This window comes from Convolutriloba macropyga, chromosome 10 (assembly GCF_964194025.1).
Source record: "Convolutriloba macropyga chromosome 10, txConMacr16.3, whole genome shotgun sequence".
Taxonomy (NCBI): Eukaryota; Metazoa; Xenacoelomorpha; order Acoela; family Convolutidae; genus Convolutriloba; species Convolutriloba macropyga.
Genome location: NC_134477.1, coordinates 43,848,620 through 43,863,972, shown reverse-complemented (window position 1 = coordinate 43,863,972; position 15,353 = coordinate 43,848,620). Strand labels below are relative to the sequence as shown.

Genomic DNA, 15,353 nt, shown 5'->3' with positions numbered 1-15,353 from the left:
TCCGTGGATCTTTCGCCCCTTTGAAAGACTCCAGTGAGGCTTCAGTTGCTATTGAATAGGTCATAATTATTTCATCAAAAGATCGATTTTAAGCTTGAGCTCAGAACGAGGCGTGAAATAAAGTCTTCATGCGTTTTATGATTGCGCTTTTTTCAGGATAATTTGGATTCAAGTATTCTACTGAAATGTGTTTTCATTTAGTTATAGGACTCATAGCTAATATTGCGGAAATTTGTATTTCAAACTATTTTATTTTAATGTTTGAATTTATGAACGAAAAAGATATTTCCTTTTTTATTGTTGCTACAATTTTTTTCAATTCCTACCAAAATTCAGCTAGCTTTTTGTTCTCCCAAAAATAGTAGATCTAATCGAATTCCTTTTATTTATGTATCTTTAATATGAATAGAGTAGGGGGTGTTAACAACGCGTTAATCGGTCAAGATCCCTGAAAAATAAACATAAACCCGTCAACATTTTCCCAAGATACAGCTGGCTTTTCCATTTTTTATTGTTTTTCCGTATTTTTCCTACATTTTTGCTTCCTGAACGTAAGCATATAGGAATCGATATGAGTGAATGAATTTTAATAGAATAGATGCAATTTAATGACTAATTATGACCATTTAAAAATTATGAGAAAAATAGTAAATATAGTTGCGAAGAATAATTCAAAAACAGAACGAAAAATTTTAATGTCAAAAGATTATTCAATTTTAATATATTACTGCTCTATTTAATGAAAATTGACTGCTTCGTGATGCTTTATACTAAACTCATCAACTCATAACTACGGATATAAATAAATAGCTAATGCGTCTCTAGTCGGCCGACGTGAATCGCTGCTTTGAGGTTACAGCGTATGATACCTGACATCCATTGTGATTGTAAGTACGGCTGGCTGGTAACTCAAAATATACTCACGAGTTTTAGTAGTGTATATTTCACGCTATTTTTTTATTGCAGAATATTAAGAGGGATGTCTCTGCTGTTGTTCTTTTCCTTTCTGCATATTATCGAATGTTTAAATGGTCAAATAATTATTTTCAGCGTTGGCTATTTGTTTGTGTGTTGTTTTAAGAAAATAAAACTGATTTATAAAAATGTGCTTCTTTCGTATACCTTTTTGAAAAAATTTTAAACTTTTTTAAACTAAATTGGAACAGATGAGGACATTGTTTTAACTGCATCCTTAAAAACGCCTGCTTGATAAAGAATAGAAAATAGTAGAAATGCGGTCGCGACGGACGTGTTACCCTCTCCGACTACTGAAAAAAATAACTTACTTGTTTTCAGTTGTTGGAGAAGGCAAGGCACGTCTATAGAGACTGTATTTCTATTTTCTATTCTTTATCGTGCCGGTGTTTTCAGAGATGCTGATAGAACCATTTGTTAATCTTTTTTCAGAGTTGCAGATAGATTAATCTTTGAATCGTTGAGTTTTTAGCATCAGGGAAAAGGAAAAGCAAAGAGGGATAAGTGATGAATCACAGCCGATACCATTTAAAACAAAATACGGATCTTTTCCTTGTATGCTCCCAGTACTTTATGCTCCCCCCAGTTACAGAGCACGTGTCATTACATGTTCAATCTTGACACGTGTGTTTGGGGGTGCAAATAATATTTACCCACTAAGTTTGGGGGCACAAACGGAAAAGATTCCAAAATACTAAAATCCAGGTTTTTTAGGAGTCTGTTTTTTGATGAAAAACAAATTTCTAACCCTGATAGATCGTGAAATCAGGCGTTAACATCGATTTCAGACATATGCATTTCGGAAAGTTTTTTTTAAAGAAAAAAATTATTTTGCTGCGGTCGTTGAATAAAAATTTTTGGTATGTTTGTATGAATGAAAGCACTATTACGATTTGTATTACGATTGTGGGAACATTCCCTTGCGAGCGCAGAATAGTGCGGAATCATTGACCGTCTGCTCAGAAGTTCACCGTCTGATCCCACCCTAATAGTAAATTCCATTTGCAAAATGTTGTTTCATGTTATCGCTATTCTGAACTCCACCTAACTGCGTCGGTTTTCTAGTGCGCACTAAATAATTAGTTTTCTCTTTGCGAACCCAAACTGGTTCTTCTAATATCTGTTTTTGAACTTTCAAAAGCGCCGCTTTAAATGTAGCTATGGTTTGTTAGCTGTGAAGATTAAAATGCTTTTTGATATTCGAAAACTGCTTACCTTAATTGTGGAGTGGTTGAAGAATTGAACATAGCTTCTTCAAAATGCTTGATGTTTTCCGGTTTGCCTCCAAAACGTTTGTTCGCCAAATCGTCCTCATTATCAATTGACCTGCAAAGGGTTTGAAATTGTAGTAGTCCTTAATTTTTGTAATACAACATGGGAGAGGGAGAGTAAGATATATAATTTAGGTCAAATTAGACAAGTTAAGTTAGGTATTTGCGTTTAGCTTTCTGTTATTAAAGGCTTATTATTTCGAAGGCGCCACAGAGGGAGTTGAGTGATATATCTTAAAGAAACAAATTAATGAACACAAGCATTTCGTTTACTTAGCAAAGTTGTATTTGTGCATCAGGCCAAAGTCGAAATGAGTGACTTAAGTTTAGATGAAAACTAGAGAGCGAACATTTGAAGTGAACTAGATACTTTGATCAAAATTGGAATTTCAATTTGAAGTAACTAAGGGTGAAATAAATTAAGTTGATCACGTTCTGTGTGCTTTAAGTAAACAAATGTGCTATTTTGAAGTGACAAAGACAAGGGGGGTAGCAGAACTTGGTGCCCTGCAAATGTGGGAGTTAAATTAAGCGGACGCTTATGAAATTTTAATGTCAGGTACACCCAATGATCCTCTCAGGCTGATATACCTTTTGGGCCAATCCGACTACCCAACCCCGAGCTATTAACACCGAAAGTGGCGTGATTTGAGGGTTTTCGATATTTTGAATGGAGAAATGAGTGTTTGAGTAGGATATAAGGCTAGTTAAGGGTTGCAATGGGTATCAAGTCTAGAGTCATGTAGCAGATGATCTTGGGACGAGTCTAGGAAGCATAATTATGATTTTTAACATTAAATTGCAGTTTTAGCGGAAAAGTAGTTAACACTTAAATTGAAATAGCAATTTCTCAAAAAGTTGAAGTCGGATTGACCTGAAAATTGGGGCATAGACTAATCTGGGTACGAGGAATCCGATTGTGAAGTCGGATTTGACCCCAGACCAACCCGCACGGAACTAACGCATGCCGGTGCTGCAGGACGTAAAATTTAAATTGCTCGTGGAGTATTGGTAGTAGCCTTATGATTTTTGGAGGGCTGGGGTAACTTTTCAAGGGTTTTTTATTGGTGCTATTTTTAACTTCCGGGTGCGACCGGAAGTCGGTGCTTCGGGACGACCCGAGTGCCGAAAACCAGAAATTGGCCTTTTTGAGCCGCCGAATCATTTTGAAATGGAAATAATATAATAACCTGAGACAGTTAGTGACAAAAAATACCCACCCCGGTCAATTTTGACGAACTCGGATTTTTCTGGTTTCGGCACCCACGACTCCTTAAAAAATTTTTCAATTGCAAACGACTCGCAACGGCTGATCCGTTGGTCATGAAACTTGGCTTGCATGTTGGTGGCACCCTATAGTTACTATAAAACTTTAACCGAAGACGTTTTGATCGCTACTTCGCAAGTTATTAAGTTGTGAATTTTGGGGTCATCCGGGAGGTCGATGAAAAATATGTGCATTCTTTGCTCGTGTTCTAGTGGGAGTTAGGCCATGAAATTTTGTGAGTAGGTGCAACTATGAGAGAACTTTCCGTGACAATAGTTAGTTTTTAAGTTTATCCCTCATTTTGGTCGGCTGACCTTTGGATGTCCCTAGAGGTGAAACTTTGGGCTTTTAGGAATATTAGACTTTTCGGCGGTTTTTAACTGGGGAATTGCATGAAATAGTTTCAAAAATGGAAATTACAATTGGACTTTGGTTTAGGGTTGAGTTTAGTTATTTATTCAGCACGTGATTTTTGACCGGGATTGATTTCAGCTAGTTAATTTTATAGCGGAAATAGAGGTATAAGAATTTTCAGAGCAACGTTCAATGTTTACTAAGCAAACACTGATTGACATGTCAAGTGCAAATAAGAAATAAAGTGGAGTGGATTTGTTTACATAAGAGTCCAGAGGTCGTGTACTTAAGATAAGGAGAAAGTTGAACAATGGTTGGTAGCAGTTGAATGACAGAGCGTAATTTGATACTGGTTTTGTTTGCATAGCAAACAAAGCCCTCCTACAGAATGTGAGAGATTAAAAGTGTAATTTGCAATGTTTACTTAAGAGATTAAGGTTTGTTTGCTTAAGATAAGAGCGATTTGGTTGAGTATAAATTGAAGTGAAACAGAAATAGAGAGAGAGAGAGAGACTTTGGAGATTTTGGGAGAACTTCAGAAGTTAGGTTTCGAACAAGCGAGAGAAAGTAGTTGGTTTAGTGGAACTAAACTTTAAAAGAATTGAAATCGCAAGACCAGTTGGGATACTGTGAGAGTTTTTGGTTTAGTTCATTTTGGGAAAGTGAACCACGGATATTGGTAATATTATTTTAATTACTATTATAAATTGTCTTGAATTTGTTTTTTCCATTGATGTGCAATTAATTCTCTTACCTTTGTTATCCATATAACTAGGATTGATATTACGAGCTCAATTGTGAATTAACTTATTACAAGGCAATCTAATTTGCAACAGCATACAAGAGTGGAAGAGGGGAAATTGCAGAGTAACAAAGTAACGCTTGCTTCACCAATTCAAAACCTTTGGTTTATATTATTTCATCGATCTTCTGGGCGACAGAGTCCCCTCACTGTTGAGCATAGCAGAAATTCAGAAGACGACAGAAATGACCTACAAATGCAAATTTGCTGATATTCTGAAAGGTTAACTAACGACATCATTTACAACGTCTTTACACTTTAAAATAAAGCTCCAACAAGTGAACATGAACTATATGGCCTTTTATAACGAGTAGCCCATTCGGCGTGAAAATTTTAGCGGAAATTAGTTTCCGTTTCTATATGTCCTCTCTGACTACCTTAAATGAGTTATGCAAACCAATAATATGTAACTTCTGAATTCTTTGAGAAATTTAACATTAAATTAATAATTGAATGGTGAACTTCAGCGTAGTTCATTAATTAAATCAATCAACATTTTTGTTCATTGACTAGGCACTCATTTTGCACTCCTGACATTTTGGGTGGTTGCAATTAAACGGCAGAGCCATTTATCATTGTTTAGCTCCCATCCAATTGGATGAGTCTAACGCCCAGTCATTGTCTTCTCTCATTGGCTGAAAAGAAATTGTATACAACCCCTCTCTATTTGGGTGACCTCGGAGTTTCTCAAAAAAATAAGCGGAGATATTTATATCATGCGAGCCAGCGGCGTCACAGCAGATCAATGAACTGTGGTTACTGCGGGTAACTGCGCCAGCCTGTCAAAGACAAATATCACTCCGATTCATAACTTTGTCTTCTGAAAGTTAGGCTATTTGTTTTAATACTTTTTTTTGAATATTGAAGACACACCACCCAAAACTTGAGCGGCCAATGACTCTAAAGGTAGTCCTTGCTGAGAAATTGTCTGCTCAACAAACCTATTCTGTCAATTCTTGGTGATTTCATTGGGTGTCTTGACTTCTCAACAGCATTAATGACCATGTTTGGTCGCAGATACGAAGTCACTTTGGTATCAAATGCAGCATAATGTACCTAATAATTACAGGAATGTGGTGCCCATTCATTGTCGACTACTGAGGTGAAGTTAAGCAGCGTTCAACAGGCTTCGACAACACGGCCGCGTATTCTGTTAGGTGTAGCAATTGCATCTTCTTGTCCGTTGCATAACATGTGGCTGTAACGGCTGCTTTCCTATCAATGACAAGGAAAGTTTTATACCGCCCAGTTGGTTATTAGCGGTTTACAAGCTGTCGGGATACTTAGTTGTGCAGTTCACTTTCGTAATTTTATATCCTTTTTTCTGTAAATTACCGTCGCACTAAAAGTTGCTTTTTTAGTCCAAATAACTAATCGTACAGCTTTTCTGAATAATAAAACCGATTGCTGGAACTATTCAGTAAGTTCCAAATAACTAATCAAATAATTTTTCTGAGTTTTGGTTAATAACTCAATAATTCAAGTTGGGGCTATTCAAAACCAAAAATTTGCGTCCCCATAGGTTGCTCACTGTTTATGTTCATAAACGAATCTAAAGGGGTACATTCGGTTTCAGAATAGAACAGAATAGGTTAGTCACTGGGGCCGAAGCGATAGAGACGACGTAGCATCTAGGCTTTTGGTTTGGAAAACTCAAATCTGTGAACTGAAAATCTATTTTTCACCGCCTATTACTTTTAACGAACTGATTATAAGTCGTTCGTCTGTTCAAGGAAGAAGAATTTTTGTCTCCCTAATGTTCAGCTACCAAAGTTTCTTTATTTTCCTTATTCTCAAGTTGCTCAAACTTTCAAGACCAAATCGATGATAAGATAAATTACAAGTTTCACGTTAGCAAGACATAGTACTACTTTACTGCTCAAGTGAGATTGAATGATTAGGCAGACTGGCTTTTGTTGTGAAAATAGTTTTTCTAGTTCTTTCAAAGCCAACCTGACTTCAACTAAAATCTGGTTTTCTGCTCAACCTAGAGCTCTCACTTTTCCTTATTTTTTCCACAAAAACGGAACCCGGTTCTATGACCATAACAAACCACAGGCATAATTATGTGATTCTTCACAACAGTCTGCTAAACACGCTTAATTTTAATAAGCTTTGGAATTTTTGGAATCAGACCTATGCGGAATTTCACGAGGCTTAGCTCTTTCACTTCACTTCTGTATAAGTGGCAGCGGCTGTGATTTTTTATAAAAGTCAAACTAACACTTTGTTATTACCAGGTGTAAACCGTAATTTTGGTTTACAGCAGTTTTAGTGAGCTTGTTTTGTAAAGACTTTAACCCGGTCTGCCTTTTCGCACGTTTGGGGCCATTTTTATCCGTTCACAGTTGTATTAAATTTGGAAAAAAATATGTCGGTATAAACTTGTTTTTAACAATATAAAAGTTTGAGGAAATTATTAATAATCGGCCTTCACAGTGGTCTGTGGAAAAAAAAGTTTCTCAAATGCAATGAGAGCATTTTTACTGTTAGTCGTAAACGTTCATTCTACTCAACGCTAAACCGAAATTCATTAGGAGAAAAAAAATAAAATTGAAGCAGGCAGAAAAGATGCAAATACTATTGCCTGATTCAGGAGCCTTCACCGACGCAAATTTTGCCTTTTCACTCACGATTGTCTGATCTTCTTTCAGGTGAAAAATTTTGTTGCGATCAGAGGCGACTTTTGCCTTGCGTGAATGCTGGCAAACTGAATGCACCGAGTCTTAGAGCATTTCAAATATTGGTCTCTGTGAAAAAAAACAGACTGTGATTTTTCTTTAGGTTGCTTGACGCTAGAAGATACACCCTTAACACCGCTTTAAGTTGATTGAGATTGTTTTTCCTAAAGATTTGAAACCTATTGGAGAGCTTGCCTGCTGACTGCCGTATTCTGAGGTAATTGATCCAAAAAAATGATCTAACTTGTCTTATAGCAGTTGCTGAAAAGCTTTAGCATCTAATTTAACTCGCTCGTTGCGTTTGACTTCTCTATTAATAGATGATATTTCTCTTTTTGAGCAACTATCAGATTTTTTTTCTTGGAATTGCCTTTAGTGGTTCTTTGAGTTGAGCCGGTAGATCTTGCTTGATCTGTTCTGCTAAATCAACATCTAAATTCCATGTGTTTTGTGTTAGGTCAAGAATCCTGTCCCCATTTCTCAAAATCAATGCTCATAAAGTCAAAAACAACAATGGATCCGACCCAAAAGATCGCCTTCTTGAACTCACTCCTCTCTGTAGCCTTATTATAGATTAAAGGGGTTTGCTGAAGATTCCAATAATATTTGAGATTTGCCATTTTATAGTAAGTCTCTTGACGTCTTCCAATTGATGTAATAATTTCATAAATGCTTTTCATGAGTTTTCAAAATCGGCCTAAGGAACTCCAAGAAGAGATTTAATGGAATTTTTGTCGTACTTAATCTCAGCAGAATGAATTGTTGTTCCTGCTCCTCCACTATCACCACCTCACAATTGGAACTATCCTACTAATTTATTGGCCTCTAATTTGGCTTCTTTCGCCTCCGTACGTCACTAACTTCAATAGTACGCCCTCCGCCCTTCGCGAGTGCAGTAAAGGAAGTTTGACAGAGTGCTTGTGACCTGAAAGCAGAAAAACTTCACATGTTGCGTTGCAAACTGTGTAATGGAATTCATTTCCATGTTCAAACTGAATCTGAAAATTGTATGCTAAGCTGAGGTGATTGAGAACAGGCATGGATTGATCCAACTGTTTTCAAGTTGTGCTCGTTACACTTTAAACCCACAAATCGAAGCATCAACACAGATCCACCTCAGATAATAAGTTTCAGAAGAAATGATATTATGAAAGAGTTGCAGAATATAATTTCTCTGTGCAATCTTTTTTCGTGATTAAAGCCAAGCATATCCAATTGAAGCACGTGCTATTTGACATTCAATAAGAACATTTAATTCATTTGATTTCGGCAATGTTGTTTTAAATTAATTTTTGTCCGTTTGTAGGCGAAGACTGTAGTAAAATGAACCAGCCATGTGTGACGAATGAGTGTTTGAATGGAGGCCAGTGTCTCCAAGCCATCTCAACCAAACGGGGTCAAGGGGGTAGGACTAATGTTCCTACGTCATACTACAGGTTTGTCCAATCTAATCACAGGTCATGGTCTAATGTGACTGAATCAACTCTTGGATCTCGAGCAATACTTTTTCTAATAGATTTCAATCAAACAAAGCCGTTTGTTTCCAAATAGGGATCGCAAAAATGAATTTGATGCACTATATGTTTCCTTGCGTTAAAAGTTTTTTGCTGTTTTTCAGTTTATCAATCTGATTTACTCTGATTGAAAGAGAAAAATTGAAGTACCCAAAATCTAAAACCCAATATTCGCTAACACAACTGTATTTAATTTTTGTCTTCAATGTGACTTGCCATATGGGCTTTAAAATGCGCCAATTGTTTTTTAAAAATCTGTCCTTGACCTATTGTTGAATTTCTTAAGTCCGATCAACATTCGCGACTGGTTGCAAACGTATCTAGGGTTGAGTTTGAAAACTATATCCAAATATTTAACAGAAGCAAGTCACATTGGAGGAATTGCTCAGAACTGTTAAATTCGATGGAGTTTTGAATTCTAGTGGAATACTATGACCAGTATGATTATCCTATTCAAGCAAGATAAAGAAGTAAGAGTTAACAAGAACTTGTTAGAGTTGGGTAACAAAAAATATATTTGTCGCTGTTTTGATTTAACACTTGGTAGAGAGCTTTTTATATTTTAAATTAAGTAACGTAGCGTGAAAAAGCCGCTCGAAATGTATACGAGCTGGGCAATAGTGCTAAATTGGCTGCTCTTGTTAAAACATTCTGCTGCTTTTATCTTCGACCTCAAAAACTACAGTCTGCACAAGGAAAACTGCTAATCAGAAATAGTTTTTTTTATGTAAGTCAAAAGAGTGAGAACAAAAATTCATACCCTAGATATACTGACCCTTAGATCTTGAGTTTTTTCACAATCAATCGCTAATAGATCAAAACTCTAGAACAACGGCTAAAATAGAGAAACTGAAAGCGTTTTCTATGTCTGCTGATAAACAAACATTGAGTGAACAGTTAAAAATTTTCTTTACACATTTTATAGAAAGAAAAACTCATTATTTATTTTTTTATTTTATGTCTTGATTATTCGTAGACTGAACAAATTGCCGTTAATGTATATATATGTACTTGAAATTAGCCTTCATTATTTTTTCATTGCTCATTAAAAAACCACTTGTGTTAGAATTTCGATCAAACTATAGTCTTAAACTTAGTGAGAATTAGAAAGAAAGTTTGACTTACCAGATTAGAAAGACAAGCAATTTGATTTTGATCAAAGAAATTATATAAATGAATCGTCAAGAAATGGTGCTGAGAATCAATATTCGGTTCAAATTGGTGAATCTAGATAACTATTATTAGAGTTAGATTAAGTGATGTAAAATCTTCCCAGCATGTATTAAATGATGATGATATCTCCGGAAGTGTGAATGAATTCTTAGAAAAGTGCAAATGCATTCCATTTATGGTTCCCTTTGCGACTGATTTGCAGAAGCAAACCATATTGGGTAACCTTTGCGACCCCCACTATAAATCACGGTGCTAAGATTAGTTTTGTATCTTGACTTTTTCACACTGATAATGGGTATATATACAGCTGATTTTTGAGTCCTTTTTCATCCCCAAATTCAAATCACCATCTTGATCTTATAATCAGATCTCTCCTGTAAATCTCTAAATTCTACTGTAGAATATCATTTTGTTATTCTCTCATTTTTTGAGAAATTAATTCTTTTACTTAGTTAAAAACGCTTTTTATTCCGCTTGCGAAAGTCCATAACCCAACAGGTTATGGGCCCAGCAATTTTCTAAGTCATAAAATTAATTTCCAAAACAAAACTAATTTGCTGTTGACAGTCATAATCCTTTTCTGCTTAGTACCTTTTCTTTTCACAACTGTTTTGCCTGCTCAAACTTCAATGGATCAACAGACAGTGAAGCTGCTGACCTACACAGGAAAGGCACAGGACTTTCCAATCTGGAGCACAAGATTTGTGGCGATGATGCAGACGAAGGGACTCTACAAATCACTACTGGGGACAGAGGAGCAACCCAATGAGCCTGCGCCACTGGCCAATGGGGCAACCAATGATGAAAAGAAGAACCACAAGGTGCTGAAGGATGCATATGAGAAGGAAGTTGCAGACATCAAGGAGAAACGGAACAATGTGTGGTGCCATCTGGCACTGACTCTAGATGCAACAACCCTCATGCTGATGAGACATGACTGTGTGGGAGATGACGGCATTGGAGATGGAGCAAAGGCTTGGAAGCTTTTGCAAGAGAGATTTCAGAGTGTGGAGACGCCGACAGTGGTGACTTTAGTGGCACAGCTTGCTCGACTGCAGCTCGAGGATTCTGAGGATTTGGACAGCTTCTTCATCAGAGGACAAGAGTTGCTCACAAGGCTACAAGAAGCAGGGGAAGCAGTCTCAGAGACCCTCTTCAACGCCTTGGTCCTCAATGGTCTGCCAATGAGGTATGAAAGTTTTGTAATACAGGAAAGCTTCAACCCGGCAACGAACTTCACAGAGTTGAGGAAAAGGCTGCAGAACTTTCATGAGAGCACGGTGCAGAGACACAAGGGACAAAGTGGTTCAGTGGCACTGGCAGTGAAGCGTGACTTCAAGAAGGGACCCAAGAAAGGAAACTGCTTTGTGTGTGGGATCCCTGGACACTTTGCCAAGGACTGCAGGAAGAAGGAGTCAGCACAATGCAGCAAGTGTGGTGAGAAGGGTCACCTAGACAGGGCATGCAAGAGACAAAGAGATGGAGGCAAACATGAGTCAGTGGCAATGGGTCCAACATTGGCTACACCAGACGAGGAATGCTGGGCAGCTCTTACCCAGTGGAAGACAGCAGGCATGCTAGTGGACAGTGGTTGTACAGATCACATAGTGACGAACATCGATGCGTTCCTGGACTTTTTGCCCATTCAATCAGTGGTCAGAAATCCCAACGGAGAGGCTTCCAGAGTGGTGGGCAGAGGCTGTGTGAGGATCAGCATACCCTCAAACAAAGGGGAATTCCAATGCGAACTCAAAAATGTTCTGTGTGTGCCGGACTATTCTTCAAACCTCCTATCAGTCTCAAGATGCACGGAGTGGGGACATAGCTTCACTTTCGAGAGAGGAAACAGCTGCATGAAACTCCAGAAGGGAACTCGGGTAAAACTAACACAAGAAAATAATTTGTTTTACTTACCCTGCAGCGTTCTAGAATTCAAGATGAGTTCCAACAGCGTGAAACTTGACAGTGCAAGGAAGTGGCACAGACGATTGGGTCATTTGAATCAAGCAGATGTGGTCAGGAATGCACCAGAGACAGTGGGGGAACTCGATGATGTATGCAATGTGTGTGCATCGGCCAAGATCACAAAGACTCCAGTACCAAGAGTGGCAGAGACCCAAGCAGAAGAGAAGCTGGAGAGGGTGTTCACAGACGTGATGGGACCTTTCAGAGTAGAGTCACTGTCAGGGTTCCGGTTCTGCATAGTGTTTGCAGACCAATACACGAAGTTTGTGTTTGTGGACTTGCTTAAGGCAAAGAGTGAAGCACTGGCCAGCCTGAAGAAATTTGTTCTCAGTGTGGGGACGCCCAAGAAGCTGAGGCAAGACAATGCGAAGGAGTTTCTCTCAGAGCAGTTCGAGACGTACTGCTTAGATGCAGGCATTCTACAGGAAAAGACCATATCAGAAACGCCACAACAGAATGGGTTAGCTGAGAGGTGCAACAGGACACTGCTGGAGATGGCAAGATGTTTGCTCATTGACTCAGGACTTCTCCAGATGATGTGGGGAGCAGCAATTCTTCACGCAGCAAGGATCAGAAACTTGGTTGTGAGACGAGGAGAAGAAAAATGCCCAGCAGAGCTGATGAGAGGTATAAAACCTAAGCTTTCAATTAGTAAATTATCTATTTTTGGTTGCACAGTCTTCATGAGGAAGAGGGACAGAGAAGTCAGCAAACTTGAACCCAAGGCACTGGAAGGAAAGTTTGTGGGTTACACTGAAGGAGAAAACGGATACCTGGTGTACATACCCATCACACGCAAGGTGATGGCAGTTCGAGATGGGATCATCAAGGAGTCTGAAGTGGGCTCAATCCCTGACAACAAAGAAACGGCGGACCTACTAGATGATGGGTTGGAACTGGGAATCTGGCACCCAGATGATGGTCATCAAGACGATGACTACAGAGAACGACAAAACACATCTACTGCAATAAAGGAGGAGTGGCATGACGCAGGGAGCGTGAATACTCAAGAAACAACACTGAGACAAGAGGCCTCGGATGTTGGAGAAACAGCACTAGATGAAGGATCTACTGCAACAAGAGGGAGTCACAGAGACTCAGAGTCCCTGGAAGACAGTGACACAGAAGACTTCTCACAGTTAGAGACAGTTGGCTTCAATGAAGATGCACTGGAACACGCGGACAGAGCAGAGCCCAGACGAGGGACACGAGCAAGGAATGTTCCGCAATTTTTTGGAGAAGTCAGGACCCATCTTGCTGTGACTGAGGGCGACTATGTGGAACCCAAAACAGTCTACGAAGCCAAGCAAGGTGACGATTGGGACCAGTGGCACCGGGCAATGAAGGACGAGGTCAAGGCACTCCAAGACAACGAGACTTGGAACCTAGTGAGACCACCCACAGACAGGGACGTCATACCGGGCAAATGGGTTTACAAAGTGAAATTGGGACCCAGTGGTCAATTGGACAAATACAAAGCGCGCTATGTGGCGAAAGGTTTCAAACAAGTGGAAGGACTGGACTACTTTGAGACTTTTGCGCCTACCTGTAAGCCAGAGACATTCAGGATTCTACTTCAGCTATCAGCGAAGCAGGGCCATGTGATGCACCAATTTGATGTCAAGACTGCTTTCCTGCACTCACCAATCGAGGAAGAAGTGTATCTGGAACAGCCACAGGAGTTTGTAAAACGCGGATCAGATGGGGAGAAGTTAGTATGTCGACTAAATAAATCAATTTATGGTTTGAAACAGGCTGCTAACAACTGGTACAAAGAGCTGGCAAACTTCCTACTGAGACAGGGGTTCACCAGAAGCAGGAACGATCACTGCTTGTTCGCAAGATCAGAAGCAGAGGATCACACCTTCATCTTGGTCTGGGTTGACGACATCATAGTAGCATCAAGAAGTATGACAGTGGTCTCTGATGTCAAGAAGGCACTAGAAGCAACCTTTCACATGGAAGACAGAGGGAGACTACACTGGTTTCTGGGTCTAAGAATCAGACGAGAAGAGGGCAAAGTCACAGTCGACCAAGAACGCTACATAGAAACAATGCTTGAGCGGTTTCAAATGGATCAATGCAAACCCTCAAGAACTCCAGCTGATTTGAATTTGAAACTTCAGACAGCACAGAACGGAGACGATGAAGTGGACCAGAGGATCTACAGAAGCTTGGTTGGATCACTTCTGTATCTGGCCAAACAGACGAGGCCAGACATCATGTTCACAGTCAACATTCTGTCCAGACACATGAATGCTCCTACCAATCAACACTGGATGTGCGGAAAACGACTTCTGCGATATCTTCAAGGTTCAAAAGGTTTAAAACTTACTTACACAAAAGAGGCTAGTTATGATTTAGTGGGGGAAAGTGATGCAGACTGGTCTGGAGACGTGAACGACAGAAAATCAACAACGGGCTATTACTTCAAGCTCAACGGACGTGGCGCAGCACTCAGCTGGGGTGTCAAGAAGCAGGCCACAGTTGCTCTTTCTTCATCAGAAGCAGAATATCAGGGCATGGCAGCAGCAGTTCAGGAAGCACTTTACCTGAAACAACTTCTAGAGGATTTTGGCATCCAACAGAAACGTCCAATAGCAATTGGAGAAGACAACCAAAGTTGTATCAGACTCTGCCAAAACCCAGTCATGCACAAAAGGAGCAAGCACATCGAAACAAAGTTTCACTTCATCCGGGACAAGACGAAGGATGGGACTATTTCAATTCATTACGTTCCTACAGACAAAATGGCAGCGGACATCTTCACAAAGTCCTTACCCGTTTCGAAAGTCGAAACATTCAGAGCAGTTTTGATGGGAACAGACTCTACGCAATCAGCTCAAGTCTGAGTGGGGGTGTTAGAATTTCGATCAAACTATAGTCTTAAACTTAGTGAGAATTAGAAAGAAAGTTTGACTTACCAGATTAGAAAGACAAGCAATTTGATTTTGATCAAAGAAATTATATAAATGAATCGTCAAGAAATGGTGCTGAGAATCAATATTCGGTTCAAATTGGTGAATCTAGATAACTATTATTAGAGTTAGATTAAGTGATGTAAAATCTTCCCAGCATGTATTAAATGATGATGATATCTCCGGAAGTGTGAATGAATTCTTAGAAAAGTGCAAATGCATTCCATTTATGGTTCCCTTTGCGACTGATTTGCAGAAGCAAACCATATTGGGTAACCTTTGCGACCCCCACTATAAATCACGGTGCTAAGATTAGTTTTGTATCTTGACTTTTTCACACTGATAATGGGTATATATACAGCTGATTTTTGAGTCCTTTTTCATCCCCAAATTCAAATCACCATCTTGATCTTATAATCAGATCTCTCCTGTA

The 15,353-nt window shown here is 39.1% G+C and overlaps 1 protein-coding gene across 3 annotated transcripts in view; it reads left to right on the top strand.

Moving 5' to 3' along the window:
- The window catches only part of LOC142348151 (uncharacterized), a 149,026-nt gene that overhangs the window by 97,856 nt on the left and 35,817 nt on the right, over positions 1 to 15,353 (top strand). For all 3 annotated transcript variants that reach the window (XM_075399361.1, XM_075399362.1, XM_075399360.1), the window contains one exon: positions 8,657 to 8,786. In XM_075399361.1, coding sequence (XP_075255476.1) covers positions 8,657 to 8,786 — 130 coding nt within the window. The remainder of the gene's footprint in view (positions 1 to 8,656; positions 8,787 to 15,353) is intronic.